The 16,128-nt window shown below is 37.2% G+C and overlaps 1 protein-coding gene across 9 annotated transcripts in view; it reads right to left on the minus strand.

Annotated features, from left to right (window-relative positions):
• Plekha8 (pleckstrin homology domain containing A8) overlaps positions 1 to 16,128 on the minus strand; it is a 56,697-nt gene that overhangs the window by 37,657 nt on the left and 2,912 nt on the right. For all 9 annotated transcript variants that reach the window (XR_005736552.2, XR_013435085.1, XR_005736553.2 and 6 more), the window contains exon 2: positions 1 to 117. Coding sequence is in view for 6 of the 9 variants with exons in the window: in XM_013355993.4 (XP_013211447.2) it covers positions 1 to 117 (117 nt within the window). In the remaining 3 variants the exon portion in view is untranslated. The remainder of the gene's footprint in view (positions 118 to 16,128) is intronic.

A 16,128-nucleotide genomic window follows, 5' to 3' on the forward strand; every position in this document is an offset into this window, starting at 1 on the left:
CTTGAATTTCACAGACTGCCATTTGGATACTCCCTTTGCAACCTTTCCAGGCATCTTCAGGAGAATCATAATAGGATAATATTCCCCCACAGAGAAGGAACCATCGAGGCTGCCAACCTGAAAGCATAAGCAAGAGTACTATGGTAATTAATGCGTGCAATGTGAGGTACCTATCTGACACAGAAAGTGGAGGCCTAACATAAAATACCAGGTCTCAGTGGAAAAGAGCCTTTTATTGCAAGGGAAATTCTAAGAGAAGATTAGGAAAGACCTGTATGTTTGGTTTATTTTTGCAAAATTAAAAACAAAGGACCCCTTCTCCAGGCATATTTTTAGTCACATGAGGCACAGAAGTTTGGAAAGTCAGTAAAAAGTACAATGATGATTTTCTGAGTAATAGGATTTATAAGTGAGTTTTATTCTTTTTGTTTCCCTAATATAATACACTACAAGTAATGTTGAACTTTTTTTTCCCCCTAGTGCTGAGGATAGAAACCAAGGCCTTGTGCATGCCAGGCAAGTGCTCTCCCATACAGCAACACCACTAACCCCTTAGTAGATGACTTTTAACTTTTCTAAAACAAATATTATTTTGCCCTGAACATTATTGTTATCACTCGCTTCTCTTCGAATTAAGAAAAAAAAAATCTGAAACTTAGAAATAAGACAACGAAGATAAGGATGCCCTTTCAACAAAGATCATATAGTATGCGGACCAGTAAGCCTGCCTTAAGTCTTAAAATTAGAAAAAGTAACTTCATTAAACTTAACTATTTAGTATTGATCCATCAAAACAGACTGATCTTAAAATATTCAAGTTTTAACTCCAATCATGTCAATTCTGAAGAATTTAGGGACATCTCATCTTGTCCTCTTCCACACCTTATATCCAATCAAATAAAATTTATTTGTGAATTCTGAAATGGTTCTTCATAAAATGTCATTCCTATCTCTGCGTAAGTCTTTCAGGTCTCTTTGCTTGGGCATAGATATTTTTTTCCTCTCTCTGAAATGCCATAGCCCTTTAGGGATATACTTTTCTCATGGGACTGTGCTGTGGCTGTGGCAGCCAGAGAAAAGCCCCAGGGCTGAACAGGTATAGTCATCTGATGGGCACTTGGGAATTGCATCATTTGAACCCAGTGGGAAAGACACCAGCTGAGGTCCAAATGAAATCTGTTTATTATATTATAAACAGGGGATTACCATACTTCCCGAAGCATCCCTGGCCTAAGTTTATGATATAAGGAAGCTACAATTGTGATTGAAAGGCTGTACTAAGTCCAAGTGGAAGAGTCAGATTGGCAGGCAAGATGTTTCATTCACTACTTCCTTCATCAGAGTCTGCTCTTCTAGGAACAAGGATACTCAGGTCTGCCAGGTACCATGTCTCTCACTTCCTTAATCAAAACTAAATAAACATTAATTTTCAACATCTACTCTCCCATCTACTTTCTCACAAAAGATAAATAGTCTTTTCTAAAGATTACCTATCTTTCTTGTCACATTTTATATTGAGGACTTCATTCCCAGGGATCTAGAACCTTTACTGGATGTCAAAAACCAACCTTTACTGGATGTCAAAAACCATTTGGCCCAAAATTTCCATACTGATCTAAGTCAGTTCTTGCAAACTTTTTGGGATGAATATGTACATTTTTATTTCAGAAAATGCTTCTTTAACTTGGCTTCAAATTCAACAGAAACTTAAACCTAAAGGCTACCATTTTGGCACAGACAATGCAACCTAGGAAACCCAATCCATTATCAGATTATGTTCTTATGCAGAGAGCCAGCTGCCCTGGAATCAGATATTGATGTTTTAGCTCTGTGCAAGAGAGTCTGACTATTTATGCCTTGGACTACCCTCCCCTCACTGAAAAAGAATCAATTTCTGAGAACCTGTTAAATGGTAGAGATCTTCTAAATCACCTAATCCAACCAGCTCATTTATAAAGAAATCTAACAGGTCATCCAATATAGTATACTGCAGAGCCAGGAAGAAAACTGTCTACACTGCCCCTTCTGGCACAAAAGCTCCCTGACCTTGGCTCCCCATTCGCAGAAAGCTACCCTGGTATAGAACCAGAGCATCTGTAGAGTATCTTTTCCCTTTACAGCTCAATTCTCATGTCTTTGGCTGGTGTGAATTGTTGAGAGCCACAGTTTAGTCGGAATGACGCCTGGCATTTTGCTAGAGGGAATGGTTGATAGGTGACCTTGCTCCAGGATTAGGGTGGATCCTGCTGGGATTAGGGCGGATCCTGCTGTCTACTTTGCCCACTACTTTGGAGTTCCCTGTTGAGTTCTCTGAGAATTGGCTCACGGAGCCTGGTGGAGGGAGTGTGTTCCCAGGAAGTGTGTTCCCAGGAAGTGTGTTCCCAGGAAGTGTGTGTAGAGTGCCGGTGAGAGTTCGGGAATAAAGAGTTGCTGTTTGAACCTACAAGGCTTTGTGGCGGCTTGGTTATTTGTGCCCAGCCACACTGCAGCAGTGAATGCTTTCCAAATCTACCACACCTTTTGTATAGAAGACTTTCAGAGCATACTCAATTTCATGTAATATGAAAGAAAAAAAGCCCTGCCAATTAAATAATGACAATACAGATCATGAGATGCATTAGTATTTCAGTTGTTGAAATGTGAGGGGAAAGGTATCATAAAAATGAAAAAAAAAATGTATTAAACTCAAACCTGAAGAATGCTAATGGCCTCCCCTCCCACATAAAACACAGTTGCATTAAGTTTTTAAAACTATAATAGTAACTGAAACAAGACCTTCCTTATAACAGGTTCTGTATTTATCTAGGGGAAGTTATAATTATACAAGGGGAAGTTCAATATATTTTATTCTGTAGGTTGGATCTACAGAAACTGTGACCAAGAAAACACTTTTCTGCATAAAGTTTATGGAGTTTCAAAAGGCACATAAAGAGAGCACAAAAGTCTCATTCTCCTTAGACAAGATTTAAATGTAGAGTGATGGAGAGTACAGATTACTACTGAGACAGCTTTTTCGTAATGTGCTATACTGACAAACTGGAATACAGTCCAGCAATGACAAAAGAGGAGAAAAAAGGGCATGGATGATAAAGAGGACATTAATCTACTTCTTATTTTAAATTTATCTGTAGTTACCTTTGAAATGATAAAATATTAAGGTGATAAATGGGCAGATGAAAACCAGATCCAGCCCCTGCTTCCTTGGATTACCACTGGACTAATCTTATTCAATTCCCACTCTTTTTTGCTGTCCTCTATTAAAAGATGGAATGTGGTTGGGCATGCTGGCATGCCTATAATCCCTCAGGAGGCTGAGGCAGGAGGATGTCAAAGTCAAAGCCAGCCTCAGTAATTTATCAAGGTCCTAAACAATTTGGTGAGATTCTATCTCTAAGTAATATGTAAAAAGGGTTAGGGATGTGGCTCAGTGGTTAAGCACCCCTGGCTTCAATCTCGTACCAAAGTAAAAGATGGAATGTGGTATCAGTCAAACCTCCTGCTTGGAAGGATTAGATCATCAATGAGCAGAAAGACATCATGAGCAGAAAGAAACACCAATGAGCAGAAAGAGTTTGGATCATATCAACTACCACTGCCAGATATGGCATAAAGGAAAAATAAGAATATTTAAATACTGATTTCATATACTTTTTATTATTCTGGATTCTTTCACTATAGAAAGTATATATGATATTTACTTTTGGCAATTCAATATCCATCCAGTATATTTCTATTGCTGAAAACCTCCTTCTCCACACTTCATCCATGTAGTTTGGGGTAGGGCTAACCAACTCCAACCAGTCCTCTCAAGGACACTTCCAGATTGGGCAACCAGAGATTTACTTGGACTGGGGAAAGACAGAAAGATCTAGAGACTGTCTTTTTTTTACTTTTGTCTTAAGGATGTTTGCCTGGAGCTGCTGGCAGTCATTTTGTCATCACTTGAGACCTAAACATGATTTGCACATAAACGGAAAAGGGAATTGAGGGATTTGGGGGACAGAGGGTGAAGAGGGCAAATCTGGATGACATGATTGAGCCCCTCAATTACACTGTGTCGTGTGTTATGTTATGTAAGATACTCTTTGGGACTTTTCAGTTAAGTGAGCCAATAAATGCCTCTTTTTATTTTAAGCCTGTCTGAATTGGGGGTTTTCATCAAGCAAAAGAATTCCAAATTATCATATAATCATATCACTACATATACAAAAACACTTGACAAAAAGCAACAAAACATCTTTTCTTAATAATATACTAGGTAGAGAAGGGAATTTTCTCAGTCTTAGCATCTACCAAAAATAGACACAGCTAACATACAATATGGTGAAAGAGATGAAAAATCTCCTAAGATTAAAAATAAGACAAGGATGTTTGCTTTCAACACTTCTATTAAACTCTGTACTAGAGACTGTAGCCAGGGCAAGTAGGCAAGAAAAATGAAATAAAAGGCATCCATCCAAATTGGAAAGGATGAAGCAAATCTAGCTCTATTCAGACATTCTTTTATAAATTTAAAACAAAAATAAACTCATGCAATCCACTAAAAACAAAACCATTAGAACAAATGAGTTCAGCGAGATGCTACATACAAATATCAATTTTATTTCTGCATAGTTGCCATGAATAATCTGAAAATTAAATTTAATAAAAAGTCTACTCACAGTAACATTAAAAAGAATAAACTACTCGGAAAAGAATTAACAAAAGTGCAAAATATAAATACAGCCTCAAACATTATTTAAGAAATTCAAAAATATCTGAAGATCATTATTCCAAAGCTGCTACAAGCTTATTCTTTTCTCACATAGTGTAAATATCTTTCTACAATACCGAAAGCAAATATTAGAGACACAGTCTGATTATGTTCCCCAGGCTGGTCTTCTACTCCTGAGCTCAAGCGATCCACCTGCCTGAGCATCCCCAGGAACTGAGACTATATGCACCTGTCACTACACCATTCAGGCTTTTAATATTGTTCAAATAGTGTTGAACAATATGCATTTTTTTCAATGAGCATAATTTTCTTCAAATTATGCACTTATATTTGGATCCAGATTGGCATTGCTTACATTAATTTTGTACTAAAATTTGTTTTTATTCCCAACAAAAACTACTATTTTAAAATCAAAATTTCTAAATAGAAATGTTCTTATTTTTTTAAAGAAAATGTGACTTGTGAGTCATACCACTTATGACTAAAAAATACTGTAACTTTGCTTTCCCCTACCCCCGAAGCCTTGTGACAAGAGTTCACCCAAACACATCACTATGAAGGGGGGAATCTGCACTCCATTAAATAGATATATAGAGCAGACTATGCCCTACTGAGTTGCTCCATGATGTGTAGAACACTAGTTTTGAGGCTGTGTTTAACCCTGAGTTACTCCATTTTATAAAGCAATAGTTTGCCAAGAGTTATTCCATTCTCAGTACTTGCCAAGACAGAATGACTATTTACTTTGTTTGTTCAAGTAAACAACCATCACAGCACAATCTTAAGGCATAATCTGACAAAAAATTAATTTGCTAATGAAAAATGACCACCTGTAAATGTATCAAATTAAATCAGAAGCACATGAATACATGGGTTTATCAAACCCATTATCAGAGAAACCAAGCCTATAAGCTTATCAAACATACCAGATCACCAACGAATGCTACCCGCCACCTAAGACCCATAAAAGGAGAAGCACCTCATTGCTGGATACCAGTAGCATACACCAACTAGTCATCAGACCAACCAGTGAATGCTTCAGGAGGTTGACAGGCAAGAAACTTCAGACTCTGTGGGAGTGGGGCTCAACTCATCTCCATTTCCTTGCTTGACAAGGCCCACCTTGAAACTGCCTACTGTCCAGACCTGGTCTAAAACAAGTTCCACACCTTGGCAGCTGATGCCTTGAACAAGTTCTGACCAGTTCATAATCTTATTTGACCACCTGCAGTGATACTTCTTGCATTTCTCCTCTTGCCTTTACTCATTATGTTCTCCTGAAACTCTGTGGCTACTGTTAACCCTTTCTTAGGGTTTTTGTAATCTATATTTGTGTTACAGATACTAACAATTAAGACTGGAATAAAGGAATATGTTATTGCCCAGCTCATAGCTACCAAGTGACCCATGAATACTCAGTACTTGGTAAAATACAACAATGAATGGTGTAACTTGTGAATTTATTGTTATTAAATAAATTCTGACATTGTGGAAAGACACACATTTCTAGCCCATGTTAAGACATAGCTTGATCATGACAACAGATACTTAAAATATTTTAAAATTTACATAAAATAAAATCATTCTTTGGCAAACAGTTCTGAGTTTCAATAAATGCACAGTGCTCTAATAACCACCACAATAATCAAGATACATAAAAATTCCATTATCCACTCCTCCCCAAATTTCCTTGTGCTATTCCTTTGCTGAAACACCCTCAGGGTGCTTTTAAAATGCTTATTAGTATATTACAGATATACATAATAGTTGGGTTCATTCTGACATAATCATAATTTGCTACATTTCAGTCTCTAGTGCCTTCTCTTTCCGACTCCTCCTTCCCAGGGTATATTTTGAAATAGGATCTTGCTAAATTGTTGAGGCTGGCCTCCAACTTGCAATCCTCCTGCCTCAGTCTTCCAACTAGCTGGAATTATAGATGTGTACCAATGAACCCAGCAAAACCTACCATTTTAAATTGAAGCAAAACACAGTTATTGGTCTATTGTGACCCCTGATTTCCATCACCTTGCTGGTTTCCAATGTCCAACCTGGAAGTTCAGTTACACCTCATGCCATCAGGGCCTTCCCCCATATCTCAGCTTCCCTAGTGGAGCTAGGTAAGGCAAAGCTTGGGGTTCCTTCGCCAGGTTAGTCAGTAACATTTTTACCGTAGCTAGGGAAGAGGGAAGAAAGAAGAAACATTCCTCATCGTAACATATAATAACCAAGCATTAGCTAAATTATAGATTTCTAACTTACATTAATTAATACACACAGCATTTTCTGAGCAGTTATAATTCACTGGGCTTGAAGATTAGCGAAAAGAAGATTCTATCCCTCAAGAATTAGCAAGCTAGTGAGAAGTCAGGTTTACAGATAGTGAGGAGGCTAACTATAATTATGATTGTATGAAATTCTTTTTAGGCCCTTCTGTTAGAGAGTGCTATAAATCAGCTCTTCTGTGTACTATGGACAACTAAACTGGATATTTTTTTTCTGGACAGTGTTTCTTGTACATCCCACCAGCAACTTACTTAGAGTTAAGAAAACTTTGGTTCAAGTTTAGACTCAGAACATCTGTATGTGCCATCTTGAGCAAGGTACTTAATTCCTTTGGGTATTGTTTTCCAATTTATAAACAGAAAGATAGACTAAACTGAGTTTCTAAGGTTCCTTCCAGGCTTACCACATCATCTTCCCTCAGACTATAATGTCTCTCTAAATAGAGTCAGCATTCCAGCATTCTATCACTGTCCAAGCTGCAAACCTGAGGGTCACTTCTGCCCCCATCCCTCCAGGTCAGTCACTGAATTCTTCCCAAACATCCTCACTCCTACTCCTGGCTTCAACATTCCTCTATGCCCACAACACAAAACAGAGTATGGAGTCACAGAAAAAATAGTCGTGTAGACTTGGCTTGAGACTTATTAGCCATGTGACTCTAAGTTAACTATCATCTTGTGACCCTTGGTTTATTCATGGAGGATAATGCCTCCCTCCTCCTCTTTCTTCACCACCCCCCAACCTCTACGTTTAACTCTCCAATTTCTCTTGTCATGTTTCAGCCAGGTTAATCTTCCCTAAATGCTGTTTTTACCTGCTGTTCTCTTCCTATTCAGAAACTCTTGGGTGATTCTACCATACCAATTCTAAACTCTCAAGCTAGGTTTATCAATCCAACCTCATTCCAATAACACTACAGTATTCTCTCCTCCTTGTCCTAGAAAAGAACATCTTTTTTGGTACTACTATTTTCTTCCTTGAAAGTCACTGCTGCTTACTAGCAGTTCTCTCATCTTTCCCCTCCTGTCCACACCAATTGTACCCAACCTTTGGTTCCACCTCTTCCATGAAGTTTCCCCTCATCATTCCTGAAAGAGTTTTTTATATTTTTCTTGATAAAAGTATAGCTGTCTTTTCCCACTGTTTTACAGCTTCCTTTTTCTTGCTCTCTTCCTTCTCACTTTCTGATTTCTTACATTGGCCTCAGATGTTGAAGGGCTGATGTCCATCCAAGTTGAATATATAGGCCAAGAGAGGGAGAAAAGCAAAAAAGAACATCTCCAATGTTAACCTGGATGACTAAAGACTTAAACATTCCGGCCTGTCAGAAGTGCCCCAAATTTGCCTTTAAAATTCTGGTAAAGACACCAGAGGGTCAAAGTCGATACCTAACCTCCTCTAGGGATCAGCTATATACAAAGTAGTCCCTCTAAGTCTTTGCCAAGTCAAAATCACAAACTTAACTGGAAGTGCACTGCATTCTTTGGAAGGATTTCCACTAGACTACAATTTCCTTTAGCACATAGATCACATCCTACTCCAAGCAGTATCTCCAACATGCACCCAGGGTCTGACAAGTGATGCTCAATATTTCTTGAATAAATGAATGAATGAGTAAAAGAAGAGGGATACTAGTCAGTGTTAAAAATAGATTGGTGAAACCATGTCTCTGGCATTTAAAAATCAACAAAGAGCCCTTTGTCTTAGACTATACTGGAACAATTCTGAAGGAAATGGAGTGAATTCTCAAGCAAATATTTTGTATTCTTTAATGTGAAATAATACTGAGGTCAGGCCTCTCTCTTTCAAGAATTCTATATATTTTCCATTATCTCCATCTCTTCTAGTGCTGCCATACACTATACTGAAACTGAATCCAGGAAGAGAAACACCCGGGCATCACAGGGTTTTTTTTTTTTTTGGACATACCCTCTCTATTGTATCATTCGTCTATTTTGTACACTACAATAGTTCCACAGTTTGATTTTCCAACTATATTAAATCTATTCCTAATGGAAAGTAATGATAACAGGAAGTGGCAAGTAGCCCAAGAACAATGATCCCCAGTCTTCACCACCAAAACGAACATAAAGGAATCTATGGATCACTCTCAACATCTGACCTTATCACATATCAGATCAGAGGGGAAAATGGTGCCACTTTTGATGGGGTGACAATAATATCATGCTTTCATATCTCTTAAGTTCCTTAACAATTATTAATTTTTTCTGGAGACAAAAGCACAGACCAGCGGAACATGAAATTACATGATCTATAATTATGATTAATCCAAAGGGAATCATAACTGTAGAGTCACATAACTGTAGAGTCAATTCCAAAATTTTGATGATTTATTTAGATCTTTCGTTTTATAATTTATTCTGACTTTCAAAGGGAAGATTTAGGGAATTCAGTATACACATATTCTCAGAAGTCATGCTGCAGTTTCCACACAGAAAGATGAATACACAGAGACTGAATTTTCCAGGCATCATTAATCAAAACAGCTATTTAATTAACCTATTCTTAAGTGAACTATGTTCCAGCAGGTTCATATATACTATCCATTTTATCAACTTAACAAACCTAGATATGCCTATTATTATTGCTGTCATTTTAAAACTGAAATGCAGGGAGATTAAGTAACTTGGTCAAGGTGTCAGCACTAGGAAGTACTAAAGCAAAGGTATGAACTCAGGACTGTCTTCAACTTTTTGTACTTAAACACTTACATACTCTGGCCTGTAACTCTAAAGTTAAATGGCTCTAAAGGTTCATGTATCAAAGGCTCAACCCCAAGGCGGTGCTACTAGAAATTGTGAAAATTTAGAGACATGACATTGAAGGAGACTGTGGAATTCTGTCTTCCTCCTGTTTTGCTTCCTAGTCTTAAGGTAAGCAGTTCTGATCTAACATATACTCCTACTATGATATACTGACTTACCACAGGCCTAAAGCAACTGGAACAATAGATTATGGATGGGAACCTCCAATACTAAAATAAACCTTTTCTCTTTGTAAGTTAATTTCCCAGGCATTTATTTCATCATAGTATTGGAAAACTCACTAACACACTGTCACTAAAACCAGGAATTTAATGGGTAAAACTTAACCACCAGATAGCTACATGTGAAAGAATGAACTCATGCCAGGTGCAAAGGCACACTCCTATAAACCCATCAGGCTTGGGAGGCTTAGGCAGGAGGACTTCGAGTTCAAAGCCAGCCTTAGCAACTTAGCAAGGCCCTAAGCAACTCAGGGAGACTCTGTCTCTAAATAAAATATAAAAAAAGGGCTGGGATGTGGCTCAGTGGTTAAACACCCCTTTTGATGGGGTGACAATAAGATCATGCTATCACATCTCTCAAGTTCCTTTAAAAATTATTAATTTTTTCTGGAAGCAAAAGTGTGATGCTTGGGTGTTTCTCTTCCTGGATTCAGTTTCAGTGTAGGGCACCACCAGAAGAGATGGAGATAATGAAAAATAGAGAGTCCTTGGTACCTGGTACCAAAAAATAAAAAATAAAAGAATGAACTCATACCCCAACCTCATATCATACACAAAAATTAATTCAAAATTGGATCTTAGATCTAAATGTAAAAGCTTAAAGTATAAAAACAAAAACAGAACTAAAACTTCATGATGAGGCAATAGTTTTTTAATATATGATACTGAAAGCATAAGCAATAAGAGGAAAAATTTTATAATTTGGTCTACTTCAACATTTAAAATTTCTGTGCCACATATGATATCATTAAGAAAATGAAAAAAAACCCTTCAAAATAAAAATACTTGCAAATCATACTTTATTACAATTGTATACTATATAAAAACTTATATTCAGAATAAAGAGCTCTTGCAACTCCATAATGAGAAAATAACCCAATTAACAAAAGATGTGAATAAACATTTCACCAAAGAAAATACACAAATGGGTGGGCTGGGACTGGGGCTCAGTGGTAGTGCACTTGCCTGGCGAGTGTGAAGCACTGGGTTCAATTCTTACACCACATATAAATAAATAAAATAAAAGGTCTATATTGGGCTGGAGTTGTAGCTCAGTGGCAGAACATTTACCTAGCATGTGTGAGGCACTGGGTTTGATCCTTAGCACCACATAAAAATAAATGAATAAAATAAAGGTATGCTATCCCCCATCTACAACTACAAAAAAATAAAAATAAAAAAGGTCTATCAACAACTAAACAATTTTTTAGAAAAAGAAAATATACAAATGGCTTAGAAGCAAACGAAAAGATGATCAATATCATCAGGAAAATATAAACCAAAACCATGAGATATCATTTCATACCCACAGCCATCTTTGGGTGGATTACATTGGCATCACAGCCTAGTGAATAGGAGAATCTGGTGTCTGGGAATTTCCACTGGAAATTTCTTCTGGCCAAGACCACCCAGACACATTGTGAGCCCTATTCAAGCTCTACCTGGTCCCACATAGCACCGGAGACGGGTTGACCTGCAGCAGCCATACAGCCTCTCAGAGATGGGTGTGACCTGCCAAGATGCCAATCAACCTGCTGACTGCAAAACATCAAGAAGCAAGACTCTCTATTCCTGAAACTTTGTCCCTGCCTTTGATGTGCCCCCTTAAATAAACCACTGGAGCCAATTTTTAATTGTCCAGCTCCAGATCTTATGTGGCCTGGATCTATCAGGTGCTGTACTTTAAAACTATAATTCTGATTCTTTGTCTTTTGTTCTTCACTAATTATTTCTGATTTATTTTCTCCAGTGGCTTGCACCCTCCTGGGCAGGAAGGAGGACCCCCCCAGCAAGGTGCTGGCCACCTCCCCATAACCACTGATATGGTATAATTTAAAAAAAAAATCAATAACACATGACAGCAAGGATGTGAAGAAACTGAATCTTTGATTGCTAATAAGACTATAAAATGGTTTAGCCACTTTGGAAAGTTATTTGGCAGTTCCTGAAGTCATTAAACAAAGACTTACTATATGACCCAGAAATTCTAACCTAGAAACATATCCAAGAAAAATGAAAACAAAAACTTAGACATAAATGTTCTTTTCAGCATTGTTTTTAATATCTCCCCAAATGGAATAACCTAAATGTCCATAAACTGAAGGATGGATAAGCAAATGTGGTACATACATACAACAGATTATTATTTGACAATAAAAAGGAATGAAGTACTAATACATGTTCCAACATATATGAACCAAAAAAAAAAGCCAAGGAAAAGAAACTACAGATAAAGACCACATATATGTTTTATAATTCCATTTATACTAGGAGAGGCAAATTGATGCAAACAGATTACAGACCTCTCTGAGCAAGGGACAGGTGTGTGAGTGAGTTTTATTGGGGTTTCTTTTTAGAAAAATGAAAATGCTCCAAAACTGGATGTGGTAATAATTTATACTCTGTATATATAAAATGGTCAATTTTATGGTACCTATATTATTAACTCAAAAAAGATGTTAAAATTACAACAAAAAATGTTGACCAGTAGTAGTTTCCTATTCTGAATCACTCATATTCTAGATGTCTTCTTGGCACTGTTTACACAGCACAAACATAGACCAACAGTCACCTTTCTCCAGCTGTGGTAAGCAAAATTATAGCACCTTCTCAATAACAACCATCTGGCCAGCATGATACAAGCTTTTGTTATTTCTGAAATGCAGTGCTACAGTGTACTTGTGCCCTAACCTGCTGGAGACCCCAAGAAGTCTGCAATTGGCTGGAGCTTTCAACAGCAACCCTTCTGACTGCAGGAAAGGGACTTGAAACTGCAAAGTGAAAAATCCAACTCAAAAAATCTCCTTGAGGCAAAGCATATGCAATTTTGGGCATTTAAAACCTTCCTCACTCCTGAACTCCTTTCAACCTCCTATTCCCAACTAGCTTTATATTCTAGGTCAAATATAGGTACATTAAGCATTAGCAAGAATTATATAATGATCAAGCAGCAAGCACCTTTAAAAGTATTATGTAATGGAGCACTGACTCTAGATGCACTTATCATGTAAACCTGGGCTCATCTCATTGCTCTGTGACTCAATGTCTTCATTTGAAAAATGGAGATGATAAAGACAAGTGCTTTTCAAAACTGCTATGAAGATCAAATTAGTTAATATATGAAAAATGTTTAGAATAGTGGCTGGCACACAATAAGTGTGAATAAGTTTCTTAATATTCTTAGAATTATAAACTGGTAAATTTATTATTTTTATGTAGGAAAATACTACAGCTCAAAATGGTAAAATGACTGCAGTTGGCAGTGATGGAGATGGTATTTAACTTCAGGTCTCTGACTCCCGGGCCAGCATTCTACAGCATTATACTTGTACACATAATACTCCTTGATTAAATTTTAGGTCTTGAAAGATAAAAATAACAAGCATATAGAAGCTAGCAGTAGCATATTGTATATGTCACAAAATATGGGGTTTTATAAAATGTTTAATTCATTTCCTTTGCAACTTAGATTTGATTTGCTAACAACTGAAGAGACATTCAACACTAAATCCAAAATACCCACTATTCTGCCCTTCAAAGGGCAGATGGCTAAGAAGCTTTATTTATTTATTTACTTATTTTGCAGGGTACATAAATATGCCTAGCAACTGAGTGAAAAGGAGAATACATTTTATGTTTCTTCACTTTAGAAGTACATTCATGCAAACTATTTAGATGCCATTCTTGGGACTTAATGTTTCTAACATTCAGTAATCAATACCTATAAGTTTAATTCAAAAGACTCACAAAATAACTATGATATGGCAAAACAAAATAAGTACATCAGGAGAGATACAAAGATATGACCAGAAAACTTTCTACACTGCAAAAGAGTAAACTTGTTTAAATATTACCACTTTCTCTGACACATGCACACATATATATAGACCATCACACCAAAATGTATAAATCAGTCTATGAGGCCCCATAATATTGGGCCTCCCACACACCCAGCATCTGTGTAGTCTCTGCACTCTTCTCAGTTCTCCAATCAGATGTGTCTACTTTTCTTTCCTCAAATTCACTGATCTCAGTTCTGGTCTGGGAACTTCACACTGGCATTTTTTTTTTTTTTTTTTTGAGAGAGAGAGAGAGAGAGAAATTTTTTAATATTTATTTTTCAGTTTTTGGCAGACACAACATCCTTGTTTCTATGTGGTGCTGAAGATCGAACCTGGGCCGCATGCATGCCAGGCGAGCGCGCTACCACTTGAGCCACATCCCCAGCCCACACTGGCATTTTTTATACCTAGAAAATTTTTCCTTATAGCCTCCAACTGCAGTTCTGCTTTGGTCTACCCATCTAGCAAGCCTGATTTGTCTTTCAGGATCTGATTACTCAAAGCAGTCTTCCCCAACAACCTAGACTAGCCTCCTTGCCCCAGCCCCATCACACCCACTTAGATATGCTTCCAATCACTTATCCAATAAATAAATATCTTTCTTATCCACCAGAATGTAAGCTCAAGGAGGGGAGAAGCTTCCCTTGATCCTAGCAAAGTATCCAGCAAAGTACCCATATGAGATGAATAAAATTAACAGTTTCTGGGGTTATAGCTCAGCAGTATGGAGTTTGCCTAGCATGCAAAAGACCCTGGGTTCAATCGATCCCCAGCACTACAAAAAAAGGGGAGGAGGATTTAAAGTATCAAGTGATAAACTGATTTAACTTCTCTCAACTCCAATCTGACACAAAGTATTCCACATTAAGCTATCCACATGATATCTTAATAGGGAATAATTATATATACATGTTATATATATATACATACACATTCCAAATATGCAAACTATATTAAATAAGGAATAGGTTATGAACTCCTTTTGGAAAAAAAATTCAGAATGGACATAATCTTGAACTTGGATTACATATATATATATATATATATATATATATATATCTGTTTAAAGTTACTGTGTGCAAAGTCACAAGAAAAAAGGGTAATTTTAAAAATAAGCTTCAGAAGAAGAAAAAGTAATGATATAACCATCAAAGTTTGTTATTGACAAACATGCTCTTTTTAGGAGACCAACTAGCAAAGGAGGGTGGAGGAAACAAGAATCCAATATGGTCCTCTAGGCTATTACCAATCTTTTTCAAAGCAAATTCATCTCCTAATGAAAGAGAATGTGCTGAACCATAAAACATCCAGAAAAGTAGCCAATGGCGTGATAGAGTTCTATGAACAGCATGCGCAGAAGAAGATGGCATGTAAGTCAAAGGAACATGCAATATAATATAAAGACAGCTTTTTTTGAGCTGGGCTCAGTAGCAGATGCCCATAATACCAGCTACTCCAGAAATTGAGCTGGAAAACCAGAGGCCAATCGGGAAAGCTTAGCAAAACACTGACTCTAAAATAAAAAGGACTGGGAATATAGCTCTCAGTGATAGAGCACTTGCCTAGTGTATACCTCCCCCATCTACCTCTGGCAATGGCTCCAGCGCCCCTTTAAAGTTTCTACCCTAAAACCTGATAATATGGACTCTTTTCCAACAGAACAGATGATATGCACGTGTTGTGACAAGATTCCAAAAGATTCTTGTAGAGAAATTGTGTTTTAATGAGGGATACACAAGGACCATGGGGGGGGCATTTCATTGTTAGGAAATAGGTATTGTACTAAGTAACTCAATTTTTTATAGAGAAAGGAGGAGAATAAAAAGGAAGAAAGAAGAGGTTTTAAAAGGAGAGGGAGGTGAAAGAAAGGTCTGAAGAAAGAAGTGTTGAGAGTGAAAGAAAAAAATATAAAAAGAAAAAAAAAACTTTTGTGAGGGAAAGGGGTCAAGGACCAGCTACTAGATTTGATTCAAGGGCATAAGATCCACACATCTCAGAGCTTAGGGAGAGTTCAAAAGGAAAATTTCCCTGGTCAAGTCTCCACCTCTTAGATTAGCACAGTGCTAATCAGCTTCCGGTGTTCACCAAACTGAAGTCCAGCTTTGAGTTAACCACATTTCATCTAATCCAAATGCTGACATGCATGGAGGTCCTTGAAGCAGAGGCCAGGTCTTCTAAAGAAAACACCTCTCCTCACTCCAGTAATCTCTCTAGTAATGATATCAGGAAAAATAAACAGAATTCATTACTAACTATATATGATGCAAAGGGAAGAGATT

This window comes from Ictidomys tridecemlineatus, chromosome 2 (assembly GCF_052094955.1).
Source record: "Ictidomys tridecemlineatus isolate mIctTri1 chromosome 2, mIctTri1.hap1, whole genome shotgun sequence".
Lineage (NCBI taxonomy): Eukaryota > Metazoa > Chordata > Mammalia > Rodentia > Sciuridae > Ictidomys > Ictidomys tridecemlineatus.